Consider the following 19,548-nt stretch of genomic DNA (forward strand, 5'->3'; position numbering starts at 1 on the left):
GGGAGCTGCCGGTCCCTTCCGCTCCGTGTCAGCGTGGGCCGGGACTGACATCTTCAGCCGAGGCCCCGCGGGTGGGTTGTGTCCCTCTGTCCTGCCCTTCTCAGTGCGTTCATATCCCTAATAAAATGCATTGCATGCAGAACAGGAAACGTTCTGGACATCTCTTAACTGAAAGAAAATTTTGGAAAAAAAAATAGAATTTTAAATAAAAAACACCTGGGAGCTCGAAGGCCATTCGGCAGATTACCAAAAACCTGACTTACACTGACTTTTCTGGAAACAGCAGAGGAATCCACATGTGCATGACCGCAGTCACACACATTTGAGGAATGGCTCAAAATACCAATTTCTCCTTGTGCTAGGCAGCTCACATGGAGAAGGGTATCAAACTCCTCATGTCCATCATCACATCAGCCGCAGCTGGAGAGCAAATTCCTTCCTACCGGGCAGTCAGCTTACTTCTCAAATAATGAATAATGGTAATTGTTTGCCCCTTAACTTTGCAAAATAGTGACATCTTTTGAAGTTACAACCACAGTTAAGAAGTTGTAGTATAAAAAAAACCCCACCGTGGAGTTGAAATGGGGAGGAGAAACTCAGGATAACATTTTTCTAATAGAAAATATTAATCTAAAACATACAAAAATGTTAATATGAGCTGCCAGAAGTGTTTCTGTAGTATCATAATCTGTTTAATCTCCATGTGACTTTAAGTATCCTTGGTTCTTAAATGTTCATTTAGATACCCTTTTATATTTTCCTACACTTCCAAGATAAAGGATCAATCTCCTTAATCTCTTTCCTTCTGAGTTTTCTCCATCTTATTTGCTTGTTCTTTTTAGTCTCTCATAATTTTGCCATTTCAGTTTTGAGCTAAGGTGACCAGAAATATACAATATAACCTGAATGAGACTATTTCTCAGCTTTATATAACTGTACTTAAGTATTTTTTGTATTGTTGTCATTATTTTATGTCTTATTTAACCTATTGGCTTGACTTCCGTGACCAACTCATATGACAAATCATAATCATAAGAAACTGTATGAATCATATAAACCTCTTTAAATTTTCCTGCATTTATCCAATTTTATTTTGCTTTATTTTTCTGGTATCATGGTTTCCCATTCATTTACCTTCTAGACTTTGTGAGTTCTTGCGGTCTGACTGACCTAGCTGTCTGTCCTCTAATATTTGTTGGTTTTCTATTTGTTCCTTTTTTCAATTCACAAATAAATGATTCAGCAGAGTTCAAAAGTTAGAGACTATCAGAGCAGAAAGGGGCGTTTCAGATACTCATATGGACCACAGGCTTAACTTGTATCTATCTTTTGAAATAGTACCACAGCTGACACCTGTGAAACTGTATCTAAACAGAATATTAAGGCAATCTTTCATTAAACATTCGCTCTTAACAGAAATTTAGGTCAGCATTATGTCCATATTTTATTTCTGACCTAGGATTTTTTTTTTCCTTAGTAGTCTTTTGTGTCAAAAGTCTCTTTTTTATTTTTAAACTTTATCATCAGGTGCTATGCATTTCTTTCAACAAGGTAGTTTGAGTGGCAGAAACAGCACTGGCATGCAAGTTTACAATGGTGACTGAGGTTTCTGCTGAACTCTGTTATGCCACTTGGCTTAATCTGTGAAAGTCTAAATTATGCCTGCCAGCTCTTACATATTCATCACCTCTTAGGTATTTCTGTAAGAGGTGATTAAGACATCATTACCTTTGCAGAAGTCTAGTGACAGACAGACACTTTCAGATCATGCTTTTCTGGGTATTACATTTTTTGATTACTTTTTCCCCTACAGATGTTAGATTTAATCTTATAATTTCTCATGTTACCCTGGAAGATTAAAAAACAAAACAAAAAAAACCACCAAAAATCCTAACAGATACTTTCTGCTTTAAACCTCCTGGCATGCTTTAAAACAGAGATTGGATGCTTCAGTATTTCAGTTAAGCTGTTCTTAAACTCTTTCTAAACTTGTAAATCACCCAAAATGAAGTAGAATTTTAGAAAGTGGGGTAGTAGCTTATTAAGCCAATTTATTTTCCTTGTAAAATGCTGGTAGTTCTTCCTTCAATTATATTTTTAGATTTTTTGGTTGGTTAGGTGATTTTTTTTTATTATTTTTAGTTCAGTGATTACATATCTCTTGAGACTCAGTATGTTTTGAATTAATTAATTTTAATCAAATGTTACCATGTAAATCTTAGACTGTCAGACTCTGACACCTATCAGATATGCAGTTTTAATGGTACTGTGGAAACTACTGCCTAGCGGTGTGGCACTATTGCTTCAGTGGCTGCCAGATAGTGTGCAGCACCTAGATGTTAGGTACTCTAGAACTTACTGCACCAACAGAGCATCAACATTATTGTTTTTGTTTTTTTCCAAATGTTGAACATTTAGAAAATGCCTGTTTGGCCCTTTGGCAATGATGACTAAGCAGTAAGATTTGAAGTCTGATGCCTCTGAACTCCCATAGCAGCGTGTGTTCAGTTTGCCCTGAATTCAAAAATTGATAGCATAGACCTAGTGATAGTTTTTTTGTCTTTCATGGCAAGTTTTGTAACTGCACAGATTCATCCAGTGTTGTCTCTTCCCCTCAAAACCAGCAGCTTTATTAAATCTCTATGTTCTTACAGGTACCATTCATCTTCCCCACACCCTTACCCTCTCATTCCTTATGGGCAGATATGACTCTGCAGGTTTCTCTGCCTTATTACCCAGGCTGTGCAAATGGGTAGGTAGCAGTCAGTCATCACCTTTCTGGTTGGCCAGTCTATGTGCTCAACATAGATAAACTGAATGTCTTGTTACCCCAACATAATCCCCTGTCACTGAATGGCTTAATGTTCACAGACTGCTCAGGCCTTTTCTGAACTCCCTTGACAGTGCTGAATTTGAAATAGGAATCTTGATCTTTCTGATAAACTTTGCCTCATGGCAGTCAGCCAGTGTTGGTGTGTGCAGTGGAGCCAGCACAGAGCCTCTGTGCTGCTGCCCAGGAGTGATCTGTGAATGCACAATCTCACCCCAAATCAGGCCGCATGTTACCCACTCCATTTGAAATCCCATTTATCAGACAGCTGTGCCACCCCTTTTCTCGCATTCCTTAAATAAACAATTCTCCTCCCCCAAAAACACACACCAAAAACTGGCCACTATGCTAAGGGTAGAGGGCACAGAAAATCCTGGGTTTAGATCACAAGGAAAAAAACAAAGAAAACAAAACAACAAAAAAATCCCAACCAAAAAAAAAAAAAAACCAACCAAAAAAATCCAACAACAACAAAAGGAAGAAGATAGTTATTTAGTGTCCTTTAAGTAGTGTTGAGTAAATCACTTGCAATAATAAAACCCCAACTCAGTGAAGCAGTAAGCCTGAACCCTGACCCTCACAGCTGGAACTGGAGGTGCCAAGGTGGTGGCAGTGGCCATAAAGGTGCCCCTGTGTTATCCAAAATAGGTTCTTTCTCCCAGTGTGCAAGAGGCCAAATCCTCGCAGAGTCAATGTATTTGATTGATTTACAGTTCTGTGAAGAAAGGGGTGCTGGGTGATAAATCCACAAAGCCAGCACAACGACTACCAAAACTTTTCACTGCGTATACATTTTAGCAAATAAAGACATTAACATTCATTGTCCTCTTTTTAAAGAGTATTCTATTTTCTACTAGTTAATGATTCTGTCACTTCTCAAACTAATTAGTCCGCAGGCTCAGTCTTTCTCTTTTGGGTCCGTGGGCGTCTTCCCCTGCCAGAATTAACTTTTACCCAGTCGGAGTTGATTTCACCACAGTTGCTGAGTCGTCTTTATTAGTTTTTTTTCTTGTATTCGAGTTCTGCCAAATGTCCTTGTGGTCTGTAAATTCTGCATTCTTCGTGTCCACATCCTTTTTCCCGAGCTTTGTTAACCTCCCGCCTGAGACAGCTGAAACATAGCCTTAAGCCCTTAACAGGGCAATTCTACCGACAAGTAATTTGCCATTCTAACACCTGGACGTCGCTTACAGCTTGCTTATTAGCTGCTGTTTCACGGACTAAATCTCCTTTCTTGTGGATTACGCTTGAAAGTGTACAAGGATCAAACACCAAAGGACATCCTTTCTTAAGAAAATTTTTACACATTCCACATTTCGCAACACCTGAGGCGTTGGCGGCCTCGCCGGCTCCGTGCCCTCAGCGCTCCGACGGGCGTGGCCGCGGTGCCCGCCCGGTGCCGCCCGCAGCGCCGCCCCCGCGGGGCAAGATGGCGGCCGTGGCGGCGGCGGGGCTGTGGCGGCGCGCGGTGCGCGGCTCCTGTTTCCGTGGCACCGGGAGGGTAAGGCGGTCCCTGCGCTGCTGGCGCTCAGCGGGCACGGCGGCGCCTCGGGGGTGCTTCGCCACCTCCTGCCCCCCTGCCCCGGTTTGCCGGGGCGCCCTTGTCCCCTCTCAGGCACGGCGGGACCCTGCGGACGGTGCTGCCCGCCGGGCTCCGCCCGCAGCCGCGGAGAAAGCGCTCTTGCTGTCGTCGGAGCTGTGTCGAGGGGCGGCTCAGGCCGGAGGAGGTCTCCGGCCGCCGGTCTTGGGGAGATAGTCAGGAACCCCCCCGAGAATGGGGACACTCCTCGGTTCTCCTCAGCTCCCGGCTCTGTCTCGGAGCCCCCGCAGAGGGGGCTGCCCCTGCCCGGGCAGTTCCCGTGTCTCCCGTTTCAGTGCGGGCTGCGGGGGCGTTGGCGTCGCCCTTTGCCCCCAATACCAAAGCTGTTTGGGTAACGTGGTTTGAATGTTGCTGTCCAAACTGTGGCGTGGCTGACTTGTGACCGTGGTGATCTTATTGCAGCATTCCAGTACCTCAGGGGAGCCTACAAAAAATCTGGAGAAGGGCTTTTTAAAATGGTATGTGGTGACGGGACAAGAGGGAATGTATTCAAACTGAAAGAGAGTAGGTTTGTATTGGATATGAACAGGTTGCCCAGGGAAGTTGAGGATGCCCCATCCTGGGAAGTGTTCAAGGCCAGGTTGGATGAGATTTGAGCAGCCTGGTCTAGTTGAAGGTGTCCCCGCCCATGGCAGGAGTTTTGGAACTAGATGATCTTTAAGGTCCTTTCCAATCCAAAGCATTCTGTGATTGGGGGATGCTGGAGGCTGTTCCTAGTGAGTTCTCCCAGGGCACAGTGCTTCTTACCAGTGACTGCTTATGTGTGTCTGAGATGACTTTCTGCAGTAATTTCACAAGCCACTTCTACCTCCTGAGTGAGGATTGTTTTTTGGCTTGTCTATGATTTGGATGTTTGTTGGGTGTTTTGGTTTTTATGTTCTGGCCTTGTTGAAACAGTTTCCTGGCTTCTATATATCTCTGTTTACACCTGAGGCATAATTTAAAACCTTGACCTTAAATAGTAGAATGATTAAATTGAGTGGATCTTGTCATAGAAGCCCCTTGTGCAAGCTAGTAATGAGACGATAGCTGTCTAATGAAAAGATTGCTGAATTATACCAACTTCACTGGCTGCTGGATATCATTACAGTACTTTATTAGTCTTGGTGCAGTCTTCTGCCAGCCCCTGCTATGGCCTGTTTCCTAATCTTCCTCCCTGGAGCAGAAGGAAAGCTGCTTGCATGGTTTTGTAGTGGTGAGCAAGACCAGTGGGCTGTGTCTGTCATTTGACAGAGCACCTGGTCAGGGAGCCTCAGTACTGCCTTGGGGTTATGTCCATATCCTGAAGGAAGAGGGAGTCCAAGTGCTGTCTTGATTTGCAGTCTCTGCCTTCAGCTGAAATTCTCCAGTGGGAGCTTTTCTCCTGAAGAGGGATGAGTAGGAAACTAAGAAAGTCCCAAGAGAGAACCTTCATACTTCCGTTTTCTGGAGGCTTAGTAATATTGTGGTACTCTGTCAGAGTATGCAAATTTTTAATTTTAGTACTGAAAATGTTAGTACGGATTATTATTAGAGAAAATAAATATACTTTACAGTCTTCTAATTTTTTGCAAATCAAGTCTAGTTTTGTCGTACTTGAAAGTGTTTGCAGCTTCAGGTTAAGGTAATTTTTGTATTCTAAATAATAAGGGAATTTCTGAATTATTACTGTAATGCTGCTGTCCCAAAGCATTTAATTCAGTCATTAGATTAGGGCTTGAGTTAGTTTAATGTATTGGGATGCTAGAAATATCCTCTTAGCTGTTTTTGTTGTGACTTTCTTGGTGACATCAAAATTGCTCATTGCATTAGTGGGATGTTTTCTTACTGATATAGTTTGCTAGATGTAATATTGAATTTTCTTCTCTTTTCATGTGTGTTTTTAAACACATTCCAAATATGTCTTTTTGCAGGGACCAATTCTTGAGAGGCTAATTTACTGTAAATGGTATTTCTGCGGGGACAGAGTGTGATACTGGTAACCTAACCACACTCAGTTTTGTCGGGGAGATGACATTGGTTTCCTTAGCAGCACCAGTACCAATTGGGACAGGTCTTGTGGAGTTTGATTCTGTCCCCTTCTTTCCCTCCAGTAAAGAAGGTGGTTTTGTTGCCTGCAGTAGTAGAGGATCGAAATCTTTTGCAGTAGTAAAGGATCAAAAGCTTTTGAATTTGTAAATATGTACAGATGGAGCCTCCAAGTCACAAGGATTTGTTTATGCATGAAGTTCAGTGCAGATATGAATCTGAAGCCCAAATCCTACTGGGAGTCAATAATTAGTTGGTAATGGTTTTCTGCATTCTTTAGTAAAAGCTATAGACACAAAAATGCACAAAATAGCAAGAATCATGGTTAAAATATTTTTCAGTAGTTCTCTAGTTGCAATGGAATATCTAAAAATAGCTCAAGTGCTTTCCTAGTCTAGTGTTAGCGTCAAACTGAAGGTCCGTGTGTGTTGCTATAATACAATCTGGTCATTCTTACATTCAGTTTATAATTAAGGCAGTTATGGTTGTTACTTCCACTGGCATAAGAAAATCTGATCTTGCGTTACAGTCCTGAATACAGAAAGGAGAAAAAAACTAACTTTTCTCTTAATTTCTTTCAGTTTTTCAGCCGTGGGCCAAATGTGCTGCATCAAGACAGCAGTGCACCACAAGCTGCATTCTTTTCACCTCTTCAAAAAGTGATGTTGCCACCAAATACCTTCCAAGGGAAAGTGGCCTTTATAACTGGTGGAGGTACTGGGCTTGGCAAAGGGATGACAACAGCTTTGTCCAGTTTAGGTGCCAAGTGTGTTATAGCAAGCCGGTAAATATTAATGAAGATGTTTTAGAGCTGTCATTTAGTACCAAATACTGAATAGATCTGTTTTCTTCTTCATAAACTGGAAAAAATTATTCTATTTGTTCTACTTCGGTGCACTTTCAAATTATAATGTCATGTTCTGGATTCTATAAACTTGCAGATCCATCTACAGATGTCTAATTGGGTAAAAAACAATAGGAAGAAATAAACCAAATGCTTTTCTGTGAAATGTGGCAGCAAACAACCCTGAATATTAAACATAAATTCAACTAAAGCCTTAAGGAGAACAAAAAATAATATATTATTACAGGTGTTCTTGATACAGATTTGAATCGCAATAAAGAATTAAAGCCATTCCTCTTCTGACTTTAACAAGAGTCCTGGTTTTCCCTTGATGAAGATGATCTTTCTGCAGCTCTTTTAAGTAGCACTGCAGTAAAGTCTAGAAAAACAATCTAATTTTTAATCAAATTAAACAGAAGCATTGTGACATTCATCCAAACAGTGGTTAAGTTAGTTTTAAATCTCAATATGCATCTCTAATTAGTGCTAGTAGAGTAGTAACTAAACTACGTATGATGATTGTATATTCTGAAAGAAAATACTTTTTCTAGCTTGTGACCTGCAATTAGCTTTAGATAGTCTCTTACTGTAGTCACTTCTGAGTTGCTTTGAAGTAGCACTAACCAGAAATTACTTAGCTTTGAAGTTTTCATTCAGCAAGTTAGTGTCTAAACATAGTCTTAATCTTAAAGCTCAGTTTTTGTGAAAATCAGCAACATGCATGTGCACAAACACCTTTTTTAAGTAGTAACTCATCCCTGCTCAGCAAATCATGAGTTTATTAATCTGAATGGTAATTGCATTTAACTGAAATAAGGGATGTTGTCTATTTATTTCTAGGAAGCTTGATGTTTTGAAAGGAACAGCAGAAGAAATTTCTTCTAAAACAGGGAATAAGGTACATTTTTAAGGAATTGTGAATATGTTACTTATTGTACTTTTTAGAATTTTTTTGCATTGATGTGCTTCTGTGAACTTGTTTAGCCTATGAGTGACATAGTTTTCAAGTCTAACAACTGCCTTTCGATTATTATGCAGGTTCATGCCATCCAGTGTGATGTGAGAGATCCAGTTTCAGTTAAGAATGCTGTTGCTGAAACAATCCAACTGGCAGGACATCCTGATGTAAGTGTTTTACAGAAAGGAAAGAACTTCATTTTTCATTACTGAAAATACTTTACATGGTAGGTATGAAGAAGATTACTATGCTAGAAAGTTAGTGGAATCTAAAGAGACACTAGACCGAACAGTGGCAGTACTTCAAGGTAAAGCAAACATTAATAGTTAGACTGGTTACTCTATTCCTGTGGTTCTTAAAATACTTAGAGGCCAGGTAGACAAAACATCCTTATCTTTACTCTGAGGATTAACATTTTCTTTTAAACAGTAGGACAGTTCTGATGGGATTCTTTGAATTAATTAAGTGAATAGAATATTGCCCTTAAATCCTCCTGAAAAGGTGACTTACCTGTGTTTACTGAATTGTAGCTGTTGCTTATTAACAGAATGTCTCTCAAATTAGAAATGGAAGTTATCATAAACATCTTCTTTGATCCTTGCTTAGACTTTTTATTATACACAAAGAAAGTTCAAACTTGAAGACTAATTTCTCATAAAATCAAGAAAAAAGTATTCAGCCAAGCTAAGCATCTGTTCTTTAATAGTTTGGCACAAAACACAGGGCTCTTTACATCAGACTCTGAGAAGGGTGGTCTGGTGGAGTCCAAAGCATGATAGGCGCCAAATTTTGATTTGATTGTGAGATAACAACTTTGATCCTACTAGTTGATAGAAAGTATGATGAGGCTGTTAACGTTGTTGTAAAGGATAGTCAGATTTAAAACTGTTTACTGTAGATTTAGAATTTTTGTATGTGTATTGTAGACAATTTGCACTCACCAGGAGCTTCCTATAGATGTGGTAGAGAAACTACTGAATTTTAAATATATTAAGAAGGGGAGAAACTGTTTCTTGCAGCTGTTTGCTATAACAGTGCTAGAAATAAGGCAGCTCACTGTCCTGATGTGTAGGCAAGATACTCTGGGATTTTTTTTAACTACTGCTAAATGCCATTTTTAGCCGAAACACATTATGATCTCCAGATTTTAAGTGTGTGCAGAGAGAGGAGACTTTTTCCTGTATTTTATGTTTTTAGTACACGAGTAGTTCTCTGAATAAGTACTTCCCATGACTTGTTCTTTACTAGCATTTACTTTCTCTTTAATTTCCCATATTCTATGTATTTAAGATAGACTGCAGAGTAAATTGAATATTCAGTTCTTTTTGTCCAGTTTTTCTTTTAGTGACAGACAAGAGATGTAAATTTATGAATACTGCAAGCCTGGGTATCACTCCCTGCCACTGTGCATGTGAGGTGAGATCTCAAAAATAGAAGTTAATGGCAGTATGATAGTCCTTCTAGCTTTGCTTTATTCATTCTGCTCCTAAGACCATTACTCCCAATTAGAAAGCAATCATTTTTTTGTCATGGATTATTTTTCAGTCCTGTATATCTCAAAGATTGTATTGTGCAGTCCTCAGTTCACTAGTTTTATTATTATGTCTTTGCTGTATTTATTCAGTGATTCAAGTAACCACCTCAGTATCTTGAGGTGTTTGGATTTTTTTTTCTTCATAACTCCAGGGGGCCTTTAAATCATATTTGCTATCCATATGTATAATTTATGACTGCTGTATGTTACTAGTCTTATATTCATGTTATATGTGCTGTGCTCTGCTTTGTTACTGAAAATTCTGATGTCTTCATTTAACCTGGAAGTTCTTCAGGACTTTGTTTTACATGCAAACCTTCATGAATCGAGGTGCCATTCTTTAACTAATACACCATTTTATTGCTTCAGCACATTATATGACTAAATATACAGGATCCGACCACGTAGGTTTTGGTTTAAAAACTGCTTATGTGGTGCTTAAAACGTTATCTACTCTACTGGCTTGAAGGGCTAAGCAAATGATAAAGTGAAAGTATTCTCTGCCTAATTATTGTTGATAGAAAAGCAGCAAGTGAGGGATGTACATCTATTCAGTGAAAGTTTCATAGCAGTTGCTTGTGGCACACTGTAGCAGAATCTCCTCGTCATGACTGATTTGACTTCCTGTTATGCAGCAGTCAGCCAATCCAGACTTTAGTTACCAGGTTGCCTGAACTTCTTTTGCTTTTATTGCCATGCATCCATTATATTAAATATATGGGATATTGGAACTTGGTGGGGACAAACTTTTCTGTTAGGATGCACTTGAGATACTGTGGAAAACAGTGACTTAAGTCACCCTCTACATTTATGGTTCCTCAGTACTAGACTAGTAATTACAGTAGTTTGGAAATATGACTCATTTTCTGTTACTGACACATGTCTGTGCTGCAGATGTTAAAATTCTGGTGGATTATTTTCTCTCTCTCCCCACCCCCTGTGCCTCATTTGATGAGGATATTTTTGCTTTTGTACCTGGAAACACTAGGAAGTTCCTTGTAAGTTCTTTGGTTTTGTCTCGGGAATAGTTCTTTTTAGTTAACTCTCAAATTTTCCTTTTTTCAGGTTGTGATAAACAATGCAGCTGGAAACTTTATTTCCCCTTCTGAACGACTTTCTGCTAACGCATGGAGAACAATAACAGATATTGTGCTTAATGGTACTGCTTTTGTAACTCTGGAAATCGGAAAGGAGCTCATTAAAGCCCAAAAAGGTATCTTAAGATAAGCACTGTGACATGTTATTACTTGCTTTCCTTGCCTTGCTATTATTATAGTGGTTGGAAAAGAAATACAATTTTTAACATTCTTCCAGAAAGGAACTTCACTATCAGTGAAAGCTGTACGTAGGTATCACACAGTAGATCTGGCTAACAATTATTTCATTGTAGCATCAGGCCTTACAACTGGATCCAGAGGTCACGAGGTTGAATATAAAAATGGGAGTTCTAGTTGTAAAACATTTTTAAAACTAAAAAAATAAGGCTTTGTGTAAAACAAGTGCTGTTATTTCTTTTAAGTCTGTGTTGGTTTCATTGAGCAACTGAACGTGAGATATTTATTTACATGAACAGCAAGTCAGGATATCCCCTTGAAATTTCCTCCTACACTTAAATAAGTAAAATTTACAGCTGTACTATTTGACTAATAGTAGTAGAGAATATTACCTTTGAGATAACTTGAAAGATAATTTCAAAATTGAAATCAGTGTTAGAGTTTATTTTCCCAGAACCCTAGTTCTAGACTACCTAGGAATTTAATCCAATATCATACCTTTACCTTAAAAATATAACAGTTCTTTCTTATACTATTTAACCAAAGATTTGCTTAACCAGATTATTGTCTTTAAGAGAAAGATAATGTATGCCCTTCTATGTTATTTCATAGATTATACACAAAGAACTGCTTTCATTTTATATTATCTTCCAGTTACAAATTGAAAAACAATGAGGGTGGTTTTTTTTGATCAGAATTATATAATCTCAAATTCATTTAAAAGCAGTAGCTGTATTATGGTTTTCCATGTGCCCTCACTTCTGAATCTTGTTTTCTTGGTACAGTCACTGTGTTGCAGTACTACTTTGGTGTTTGCACTGTATTTCTCTAACTTCTGAATTAGTTGAATTTCTTCAAAACTTCTCTCCGAAAAGTACTCATTGAGTTTATACTATTTAATTATAACAATCTAAAGTTAATGTTATTTTGGTAGGTCTGTAACAGTTTTTGTTAGTATATAGGTATGTCCCTCCTATATTTTAGCAGCACATGAAAAAATCATTCCACCATTCTAAAAAATGTTGATATTCCCACATTAGAAACCCATCCCCAGTTCTGACTTACTATATAATTATAGCAGACCATTTTAATAGTTTGCCTTATGGCCTTCCAGGTTCATGCAGTGTCTCTGTATAGTAATGTGAAATATGGCTTCAAACGTGCTTTTGGCTTTGCTGTTGTGGAATGAAAAACTACTTTCCTTTCTTCCATCCTCAGATTTGGTAAAATTCAGAAGTTATTCACCTTCATGTCATCTCTCTTGCTTTCGCTTCTAAGCTTATAAAACATGTGAATTTCTTTTGCTATTACTCGCATGCCTTCTTTCTAGGGGATTCCATCTGTAAGTAAGACTTTTTATTTAAGGCTTTCTTTAAGACATATTTTTGCAAGTAAATCAAGTGTACCTCTTTGTCTCCTCATTCTCCACCTTCATTTTCTTCTTGCATGCTTTTCTAATTTTGAGCAGCTACCTTAGTTTCTGATGTGATGGTGATGCTAACTAATGCAGATATTTTAGAGCAGTCTGTGAGGATTCTATGAATCTGACAGTTTCTAAAACATTGGCACATCCTTTAGGTCTGCAGCATGACCTACATTAAATCTAATGTAAATAATAAAACTTTTCTGCTTTTAGACTCCCAAGTTTTTGCTGGTATTTAAAAGGAATTTTTATTCTGCTAGTGTGTTACGTATTTTTACAACGAGGGAGAAGTTAATTGCTGAGTTGTCCATTTTATGAATATAGGCTTTACAAATAAAAGTTGTGTATGAACTGAAGTGTACTTTAAACTTCAGAGCTGTAAATTTATCAGTTATTCTTGCTTCTGTATTAGATTCACCTAACTCACCTCTACTTAACTTGTATTTAAAAAAAATCTGTGGTTTAATTCTGTGAAATGTATAATTAGCAATCATCTCTAGATAGCTTCAGGGTTGTTCTGTGTTTTTTTTTCCTTGTGTTGATTTTTCTTTTCAGAGTCTCTCAATGTAGATTACATTTTTATAAGCAGGATCCATGGTTTCTGGATATCTGCTGGCATTTCAATCATGCTTACTTATGGTTCTTTTTAGTTTCTTTTGCGTAACACTGTAATTTTTTACCTGAGTTTCTACTTCACATACAGTCTATCAGTGATGTATATTGTTTTAGAAATATCCCCTGGGTAGCTTTTCTAATTAAATTATTTTTAAAATATAGAAAGTAGAACAGTTATTTTAGTTACTGTGGCATAAGTAGTGAACTGTCATCCCTTGTCCTCCATTTCCCAGTTACAGTAAACTCATACTAGTCATTGACCAGACAGTTGGAATTTGCAGGATTCTATAAAAGAAAGATTAAATAAACAGTTGCAGTTTCCATTATTTTCCAGAATGTTTTTTGCTGAACCTGTTACAAAATACAGCATATAAAAGAAAGTAGTCTTTTTATAACAGAGTTTGTTGTGATAATAATGGAGAAAGTTATGCAGGTTAACTTCATAATAGGCTCTACTGCAGAAAAAGCTTTTGAAAATGTCTTTAAAAAATTACTTTTTTCCTGCATAAACTTTTACTCAAGGCCTCAACTGTGTCATTTTAAGATTATGCCAAACCTAATCATAAATGCTGATTTCCCCCCCCCCCCAGGAATTGATGAAATTAGGGCAAAATACCTGATTACTGATAACTAGACTAGTGCAGCTTCTGAAAAAAATAATGTAAGATCTTAGGCCTTCACTCCAGTTAGACTGATTTGTGCATTAAATTCGTTAATCAGTAGAAGTGTGAGGCTTTAGACCTTTGGAACCTTATCAATAGCTATTTACACTTACCTGAAGCAACTCTTAAAAGTCTTGCAAAAGAGGGAACTGAAATAAAAAGGCTTGAAAATAAAGTTTCCAAGACTATATTTCTAAAATGCCTTTTCACAACCCAGAGTGAAATGGTATCCCTAACACTTGAACTGCTAACTTCTACACCACTGATATTACTTTTACCTTAAGTTCAGAGTTTGATCTTCGTGTATTTTTGTTTGTTTAGTGTGGGATTTTTTTAAAATGTGTTTGCAACTTCTAGGAGCAGCATTCTTGGCTATTACAACAATTTATGCAGAGAGTGGTTCAGGATTTGTGTTGCCAAGTGCCTCTGCCAAAGCTGGCGTAGAAGCGATGAGCAAGTAAGTAATATAGCAAAATGTGTACTCTGGTTTTCACGTCCTTTAGGTCGAGTAGTTGGTGCATAGAAGTGGAGCTAGTTGGTGTAATCCTCCTATTCCATTGTACCATAAAAGATCCTTTCAGGCTCCAGTCTTGTCTTAGCAATATCTTAGTATACTGACAGCTTCTTACAGAAAAAATATTAACTGTTATTGTTGTGATAGTTTCTATCACAAGGCAAAGATACAGACAAGTGTGTATGGCCAGTCTTCGCGAGCGAAGATTTGGGAAAGGTCATTAACCCTTCGAGCCTGCGCAGTGGATTTCTTAGGTGAGACACAGTGTGTGCTGAACTGAGCCCACCCTTTAATCCTGAGGTTCATCTGCCAGGGCTGAGCAAGCTTGGACAGTGGCAGTGAGGTCCTCAGGACGTAGGTTTGTTTAGAGTGACCTTCTCTTAGATGGATGGCCTTACAGGGCTCCATGGATAGATGGGGGCCCCTGGTGAGGTTGCAGCACTCTCACCACTGCAACCTGGGTTCGATTGCCGGTCAGGGAAAAACTCCCCCAGGCAGATGGAGCTCGTCAGCCCTGTAAGGCCATCCATCTACAGACAAGTAGGAGTACTACTTTTGGCAATAGCAAGTTCCAAAGTTTCAGTTTTAAAGAGTTTTGATATTCAGATTCTCTTGCGTTCTCATAGGTGAACCAGCACTTTAAGATAGTTATTAAGGGAACTGTTCAAGGTCTATAGTACCTTGCATGTTCTTTTGTCTTAGGAAAAGATGTGCTTGCATTTGGGTACACTATACTGTGGCGTTACCTCTGTTTAGTTTCATCAAGAAATTTGTTTCCTGTCACTATTTTAAATTAAGGTCTGCAGTTATACTTAATTCAGAACAGTATTGTGTAAGGTATTCATGTTACTGGGCAAACAAAAGGATTTCTCTCATTATTAACTTCACGCTAGTCCATAGCACATAGACCTTCCTCTGCACTTCAGCAGAAGGAATTGAATAGTTTGGCAGCTTTCTGCTAGAAAAGTTACTGCTAGAAATCTTTATCCAGAAAAAAATGAAGGACTGAATAATAATTTTGATTTCTGTTCTATAGAGCTGTAACTGAAGTGTGTACTTTTCAGAGACTTTATGACTCAGCTAATTAATTCACCATAGTCAATCATCTATCCAAAGTACTTGTTATGCAGACAAAATGTCATAAAGCAAAATTATTTTAGTGGTCCCATATTAGAATGTGTCCTCTGTTTTGTGTTATTTCAAAACACTCAATGTGAGAGCTATGTTGAAAATGTTAGAAAAGTATACCTGTGGGATAGTCCAAGTAGCCAGAGAAAGATGGTGGCCTAACAGTTGTTTGTCAAGGAATTTAGGTGCTGAAATCATCTGTGATTTTCAGGGGAGTAAGACTTGTTCCTTAATGCTGCTTTATCTATGATACATCTATTAAATCAATATTCCTATTTGTGAATGCGTTTTTGTTTTGGTTTTTTTTTCTTCTCTGAAATGTTTTTGTTAAGAACAAGAATAGAACCTTAATAGAAATGCTTGTTTCAGGAAAGTTCTAATGTTTTTTTTTCTGAATAGGATTATTAAAATATTGTGTTTAAAATATTGATGCGTTCTGTTAATGAATTTTTAGGTCTCTTGCGGCTGAATGGGGTAAATATGGCATGAGATTCAATGTGATTCAACCAGGTCCAATAAAAACAAAGGTACATAGCATGAAGTAAAACACAGCCTTGAATATGCTTTGTAGTACAGACTTAACTTTAACATAGTCTAACCTTTTCTATAGCTGTTAAATTCAAGTATGATTTCCTTGGTAGTCAAGACTCTGCTGGAATATTGAACACGCTTCTCACTCAGATGTTTTTGTAAGATAGGATTTCTTGAACTTCAGAAATGTGCCACTGCCCTTTCTACTACAGCTGATTTAAACTGAACCCTTTTTAGTATTTCAGAGAATTTGTATATCAAAATACTTAATGTTGATTCTTATCAACTGTTCGTACCTGGTTTGTCAAGTAAAGTGAATTTGGACAGTTGGTGGAGTAAAGTGCCTGTTTCTGCCTGAACTCCTAATTATTAGACAAAATATTAATTCCAAAATCTCAGAATCTCTTTTAGGTGTATGAGAACAGAATCTCACTAGTTTTCTTGAAAATCTCAAAACTAGAAAAACTTAAGTTGGCAAGGAAACGAGAACCTTTGATGTGAGTGAAAAGGAGGACTGGAGGGTTTGAAGGAAGTAATCCAGACCAGCTGGAACAGGAAGAATAAAGAGAGCAGTCCTGCAGGAGGAGAGAGGAGGATCCGTTTCCCATTGAATCAAATTATTACAATTATGAGCAGTAACAGCTAATAATGGTATTACTACTATCTGTAAAATGTTTCACAGTTGGTTTTACTGTTGTTTTGGGGGTAGGGGTGCAGAGTTGCTTTTCTTTTTACTTTTTCTTTTTTTTTCTTTTTTTTTCCTTTTCTCCTCTTGTCAGTTTTAGATCCGCTGTACGACTTAGTTAAAACTCATTTGACTGTAAAGATAAGCAAATGGCAGAATCAGCAGGGTTATAAGAATGTTAAAATAGCATTATACGATCAGACCAAAAGTCCACCAGACCTTGTATCTTGTGGATTTTTAGACAAGAGTAGAAGAAAAACATTTAATAACATTTCTTTGTGTCATCAGCCTCTAGCATTCTGGGGATTTTGATACAGTTGGTGTCTCTTCATATTGCAATTATCTTTGTAGATTTTATTCTTCCATTACTTGTCCTGTTCCTTTTTGAATCCATATAAATGTTTGGCATCCACTATATCACATCATGAGATCTTTTCGATTTATAAATTCTCGTAATTTTTGGCAAGTTAAGTGCTTTAAATGTCAATATTACTACCTCCTGTTAATGTTTCTTATTTAAATGAATAGTGTAAAACACACTTGAAATACTGTGTGTTCTTAATAAAGTACTATATTTGTTGTACTGGTTCCAAGTTCAATTTCCCTCAAAACATAAAAAGGCTTTACTTAAGACAGCATATTGCAAAATCAAGGTTTTCTGCCTTAGGGACTGTATCCATTTATTTAAAAAATACTGTTGTAAGTCATGATGGGAAAAGAAAAAGGCATACAAACTCAATAGCATTAAGGTTATAAACTGGCTTTTAAAAACATGGCAACAGACAACTTAAATGGCATGACTATAACCATATTTACATAAATTACAGTGTACTTTAACTCATAACTTCAGTAACAATGTAAATATTACTCTTACATTTTTCACATTAGGAGGTTTTTCCTTGTGGAGGAGCTAGGAAGAACAAAAAAACCTTTCTATTTTGCATGCCATTTTAAGCTATTCAAATACTAAAACTTCCAGTGGCTTACTTTAGTTCTGGCAATTGCTGCAATTTAACTGAACTTGATCTTTTTTTTTTTTCTTTTTCATTTTATTTACTCTGTCATATGTAATTTATTTCTGGCCACTTTCCTGCTCTCTTCTCCCCTGATTCCTCTCCCCTGTCCCTGCAGCAATTTTGAGTCTTGCTTATTTCTTCAAATGTTTACCAAGGGTGTTTGAGAAATAAAGATCATTAATCCTATATGTGTTTCACAGATAGATGATGGGTGAGTATCCCAAAAGTGTCAAATTCCAGCTTATCATCCTCAGTAGTTGCAACAGGGATAAATTGTTTTCTCTTTCCTACTCCCTACTTATTCATGCTACTGACAAAGAGGGTGTAGACAGCTTACTCACAGATGTTATCTTCCATATTGTGTCTGCGGAGTCAAATCTCCGTTGGATTTTATTTTCTGATGTAGTTATAACTTTAATGTTTCTCTTAATTCTCAGGGTGCTTTTAGCCGCCTTGACCCAACAGGCACATTTGAGAAGAAGATGATTGAGAGGATTCCCTGTGGTCGTCTGGGAACTGTAGAAGAAATTGCAAATCTTGCCGCCTATTTCTGCAGCGACTATGCAAGCTGGGTTAATGGAGCAGTGAGTTTTGGTTGATCTCGTTTATACAATTAATCCCATGATGGTGTGAGTTTTGCTGATATTTTTTAAAGCACTGGTTTCAGAAATGAAGCAAAACATCTTACTTTGAAATCCTTTACAAGTATTATTCTCCTTTTGATTGTAGTGCGTGGTAGTCAGTACTTTTAAAAAGAACTTTTAAAAGTGATTGAATTGCATTATTTTCAGCATGGAGTTTTCTCACCCAAATCAAGAAAAATTACTTTCACAGTTCATAACAGGGGAAGACTACAGAAAACCCACTATTACTAAATACACTGTTTATGTTTTTTCTAGGTTATTAGGATGGATGGTGGAGAATATGTTTCTATGGCAGGAGAATTCAATGATTTGAAAAGGGTATTCATTTCCTTTCTTGCTATTTTACATTCAAATACTCGAATGTGTAATTATTATATGGAATTCCAATAAAATGCTCTTTTTCTTTTATTAGGTTACCAAAGAGCAATGGGATATGATGGAAGCAATGATTAGAAAAACAAAAGGCTCTTAAAGTACATAACTGTATGGTGGAGATTCTTGGAAATGAACCACTGCTTTTTCATTAATATTTATAAATAACCACTTGAGAAATAGCCTTCAAAATCTTTTGTATGCTAATTTTAATAAAATTTTTTGAAATTGTTGTATTTTGAATATAGCTTATGTGTTTTTCCCCATCTAAAATCTAATCTGTTGCCAATAGTGAACAATAGTTGGTACCTGAAATTTTACTGTTCTTTAGATTGTCTTACACAGCCATGGTCTACAGTTAGCTTTTTTTTTATCTTTCAGAGGATTTTTTCCTCAGATATATGCAAGTGTCTCTTAATATTGTAATTTTAATAGTGTTTCAGCACTGTCATAACAGAATGTGATTATTAATCTGAAGAAAAAAAAAAACCCAGAATTAAGTCTTAATCTTCACACTTCAATAAAAAGTCGTAAACTTACCAGTAAAGTTTCAAGTTATTAGCGGGACTAAATACACTGAGACAGGATGTAACTCCTGTGGTTCCTTACAAAATCTTGAAATGTCTAACTGTCTTGGTCTCATCTTTTGTGACATTTTCAGTCTGTTAATTAGCTTATGCTGAACTTTAAAAATGGCATTTAAGGACCTGAAATGCCTTTCTGAGGAGCTCATTCTTTGTCATGATTAACAGTGTTCTTGAAAATGAGAAACTAAAAATCATTTGCTATTAACATATGTGTGACTAGGGGAGTCTGTCCATAAAAAGTGGTTTGTATAAGAGTAGTAATGGACATTGGTAAATTGGGACTGAAAGTGTTGCTACTCGTTTGTTGAGATTTAGAAAAAATCC

The 19,548-nt window shown here is 37.4% G+C and overlaps 1 protein-coding gene across 1 annotated transcript; it reads left to right on the forward strand.

Moving 5' to 3' along the window:
• The first annotated feature begins 4,175 nt into the window (after positions 1-4,175).
• Positions 4,176-19,176, forward strand: DECR1 (2,4-dienoyl-CoA reductase 1). Its single transcript, XM_051785404.1, has 10 exons — positions 4,176-4,331; positions 7,019-7,221; positions 8,122-8,179; positions 8,320-8,406; positions 10,839-10,986; positions 14,105-14,204; positions 15,844-15,916; positions 18,059-18,205; positions 18,521-18,583; positions 18,678-19,176. Exons 1-10 carry the CDS (start codon positions 4,260-4,262, stop codon positions 18,735-18,737), a joined length of 1,011 nt encoding a protein of 336 aa, XP_051641364.1. The 5' UTR covers positions 4,176-4,259; the 3' UTR covers positions 18,738-19,176.
• The last annotated feature ends 372 nt before the right edge of the window (positions 19,177-19,548 follow it).

The sequence above is a fragment of the Manacus candei genome, unplaced genomic scaffold, assembly GCF_025592945.1.
Source record: "Manacus candei isolate 608988 ecotype Guabito, Panama unplaced genomic scaffold, ASM2559294v1 h1tg000019l, whole genome shotgun sequence".
Taxonomy (NCBI): Eukaryota; Metazoa; Chordata; class Aves; order Passeriformes; family Pipridae; genus Manacus; species Manacus candei.

Excerpts from the sequence above, each read along its gene's own strand:
- DECR1 (XM_051785404.1), top strand. The coding sequence starts at position 4,260 with ATGGCGGCCGTGGCGGCGGCGGGGCTGTGGCGGCGCGCGGTGCGCGGC. Across the intron at positions 8,180-8,319 it reads CTTCTAAAACAGGGAATAAG|GTTCATGCCATCCAGTGTGA; the intron begins GTACATTTTTAA and ends ATTATTATGCAG. Across the intron at positions 8,407-10,838 it reads AACTGGCAGGACATCCTGAT|GTTGTGATAAACAATGCAGC; the intron begins GTAAGTGTTTTA and ends TCCTTTTTTCAG.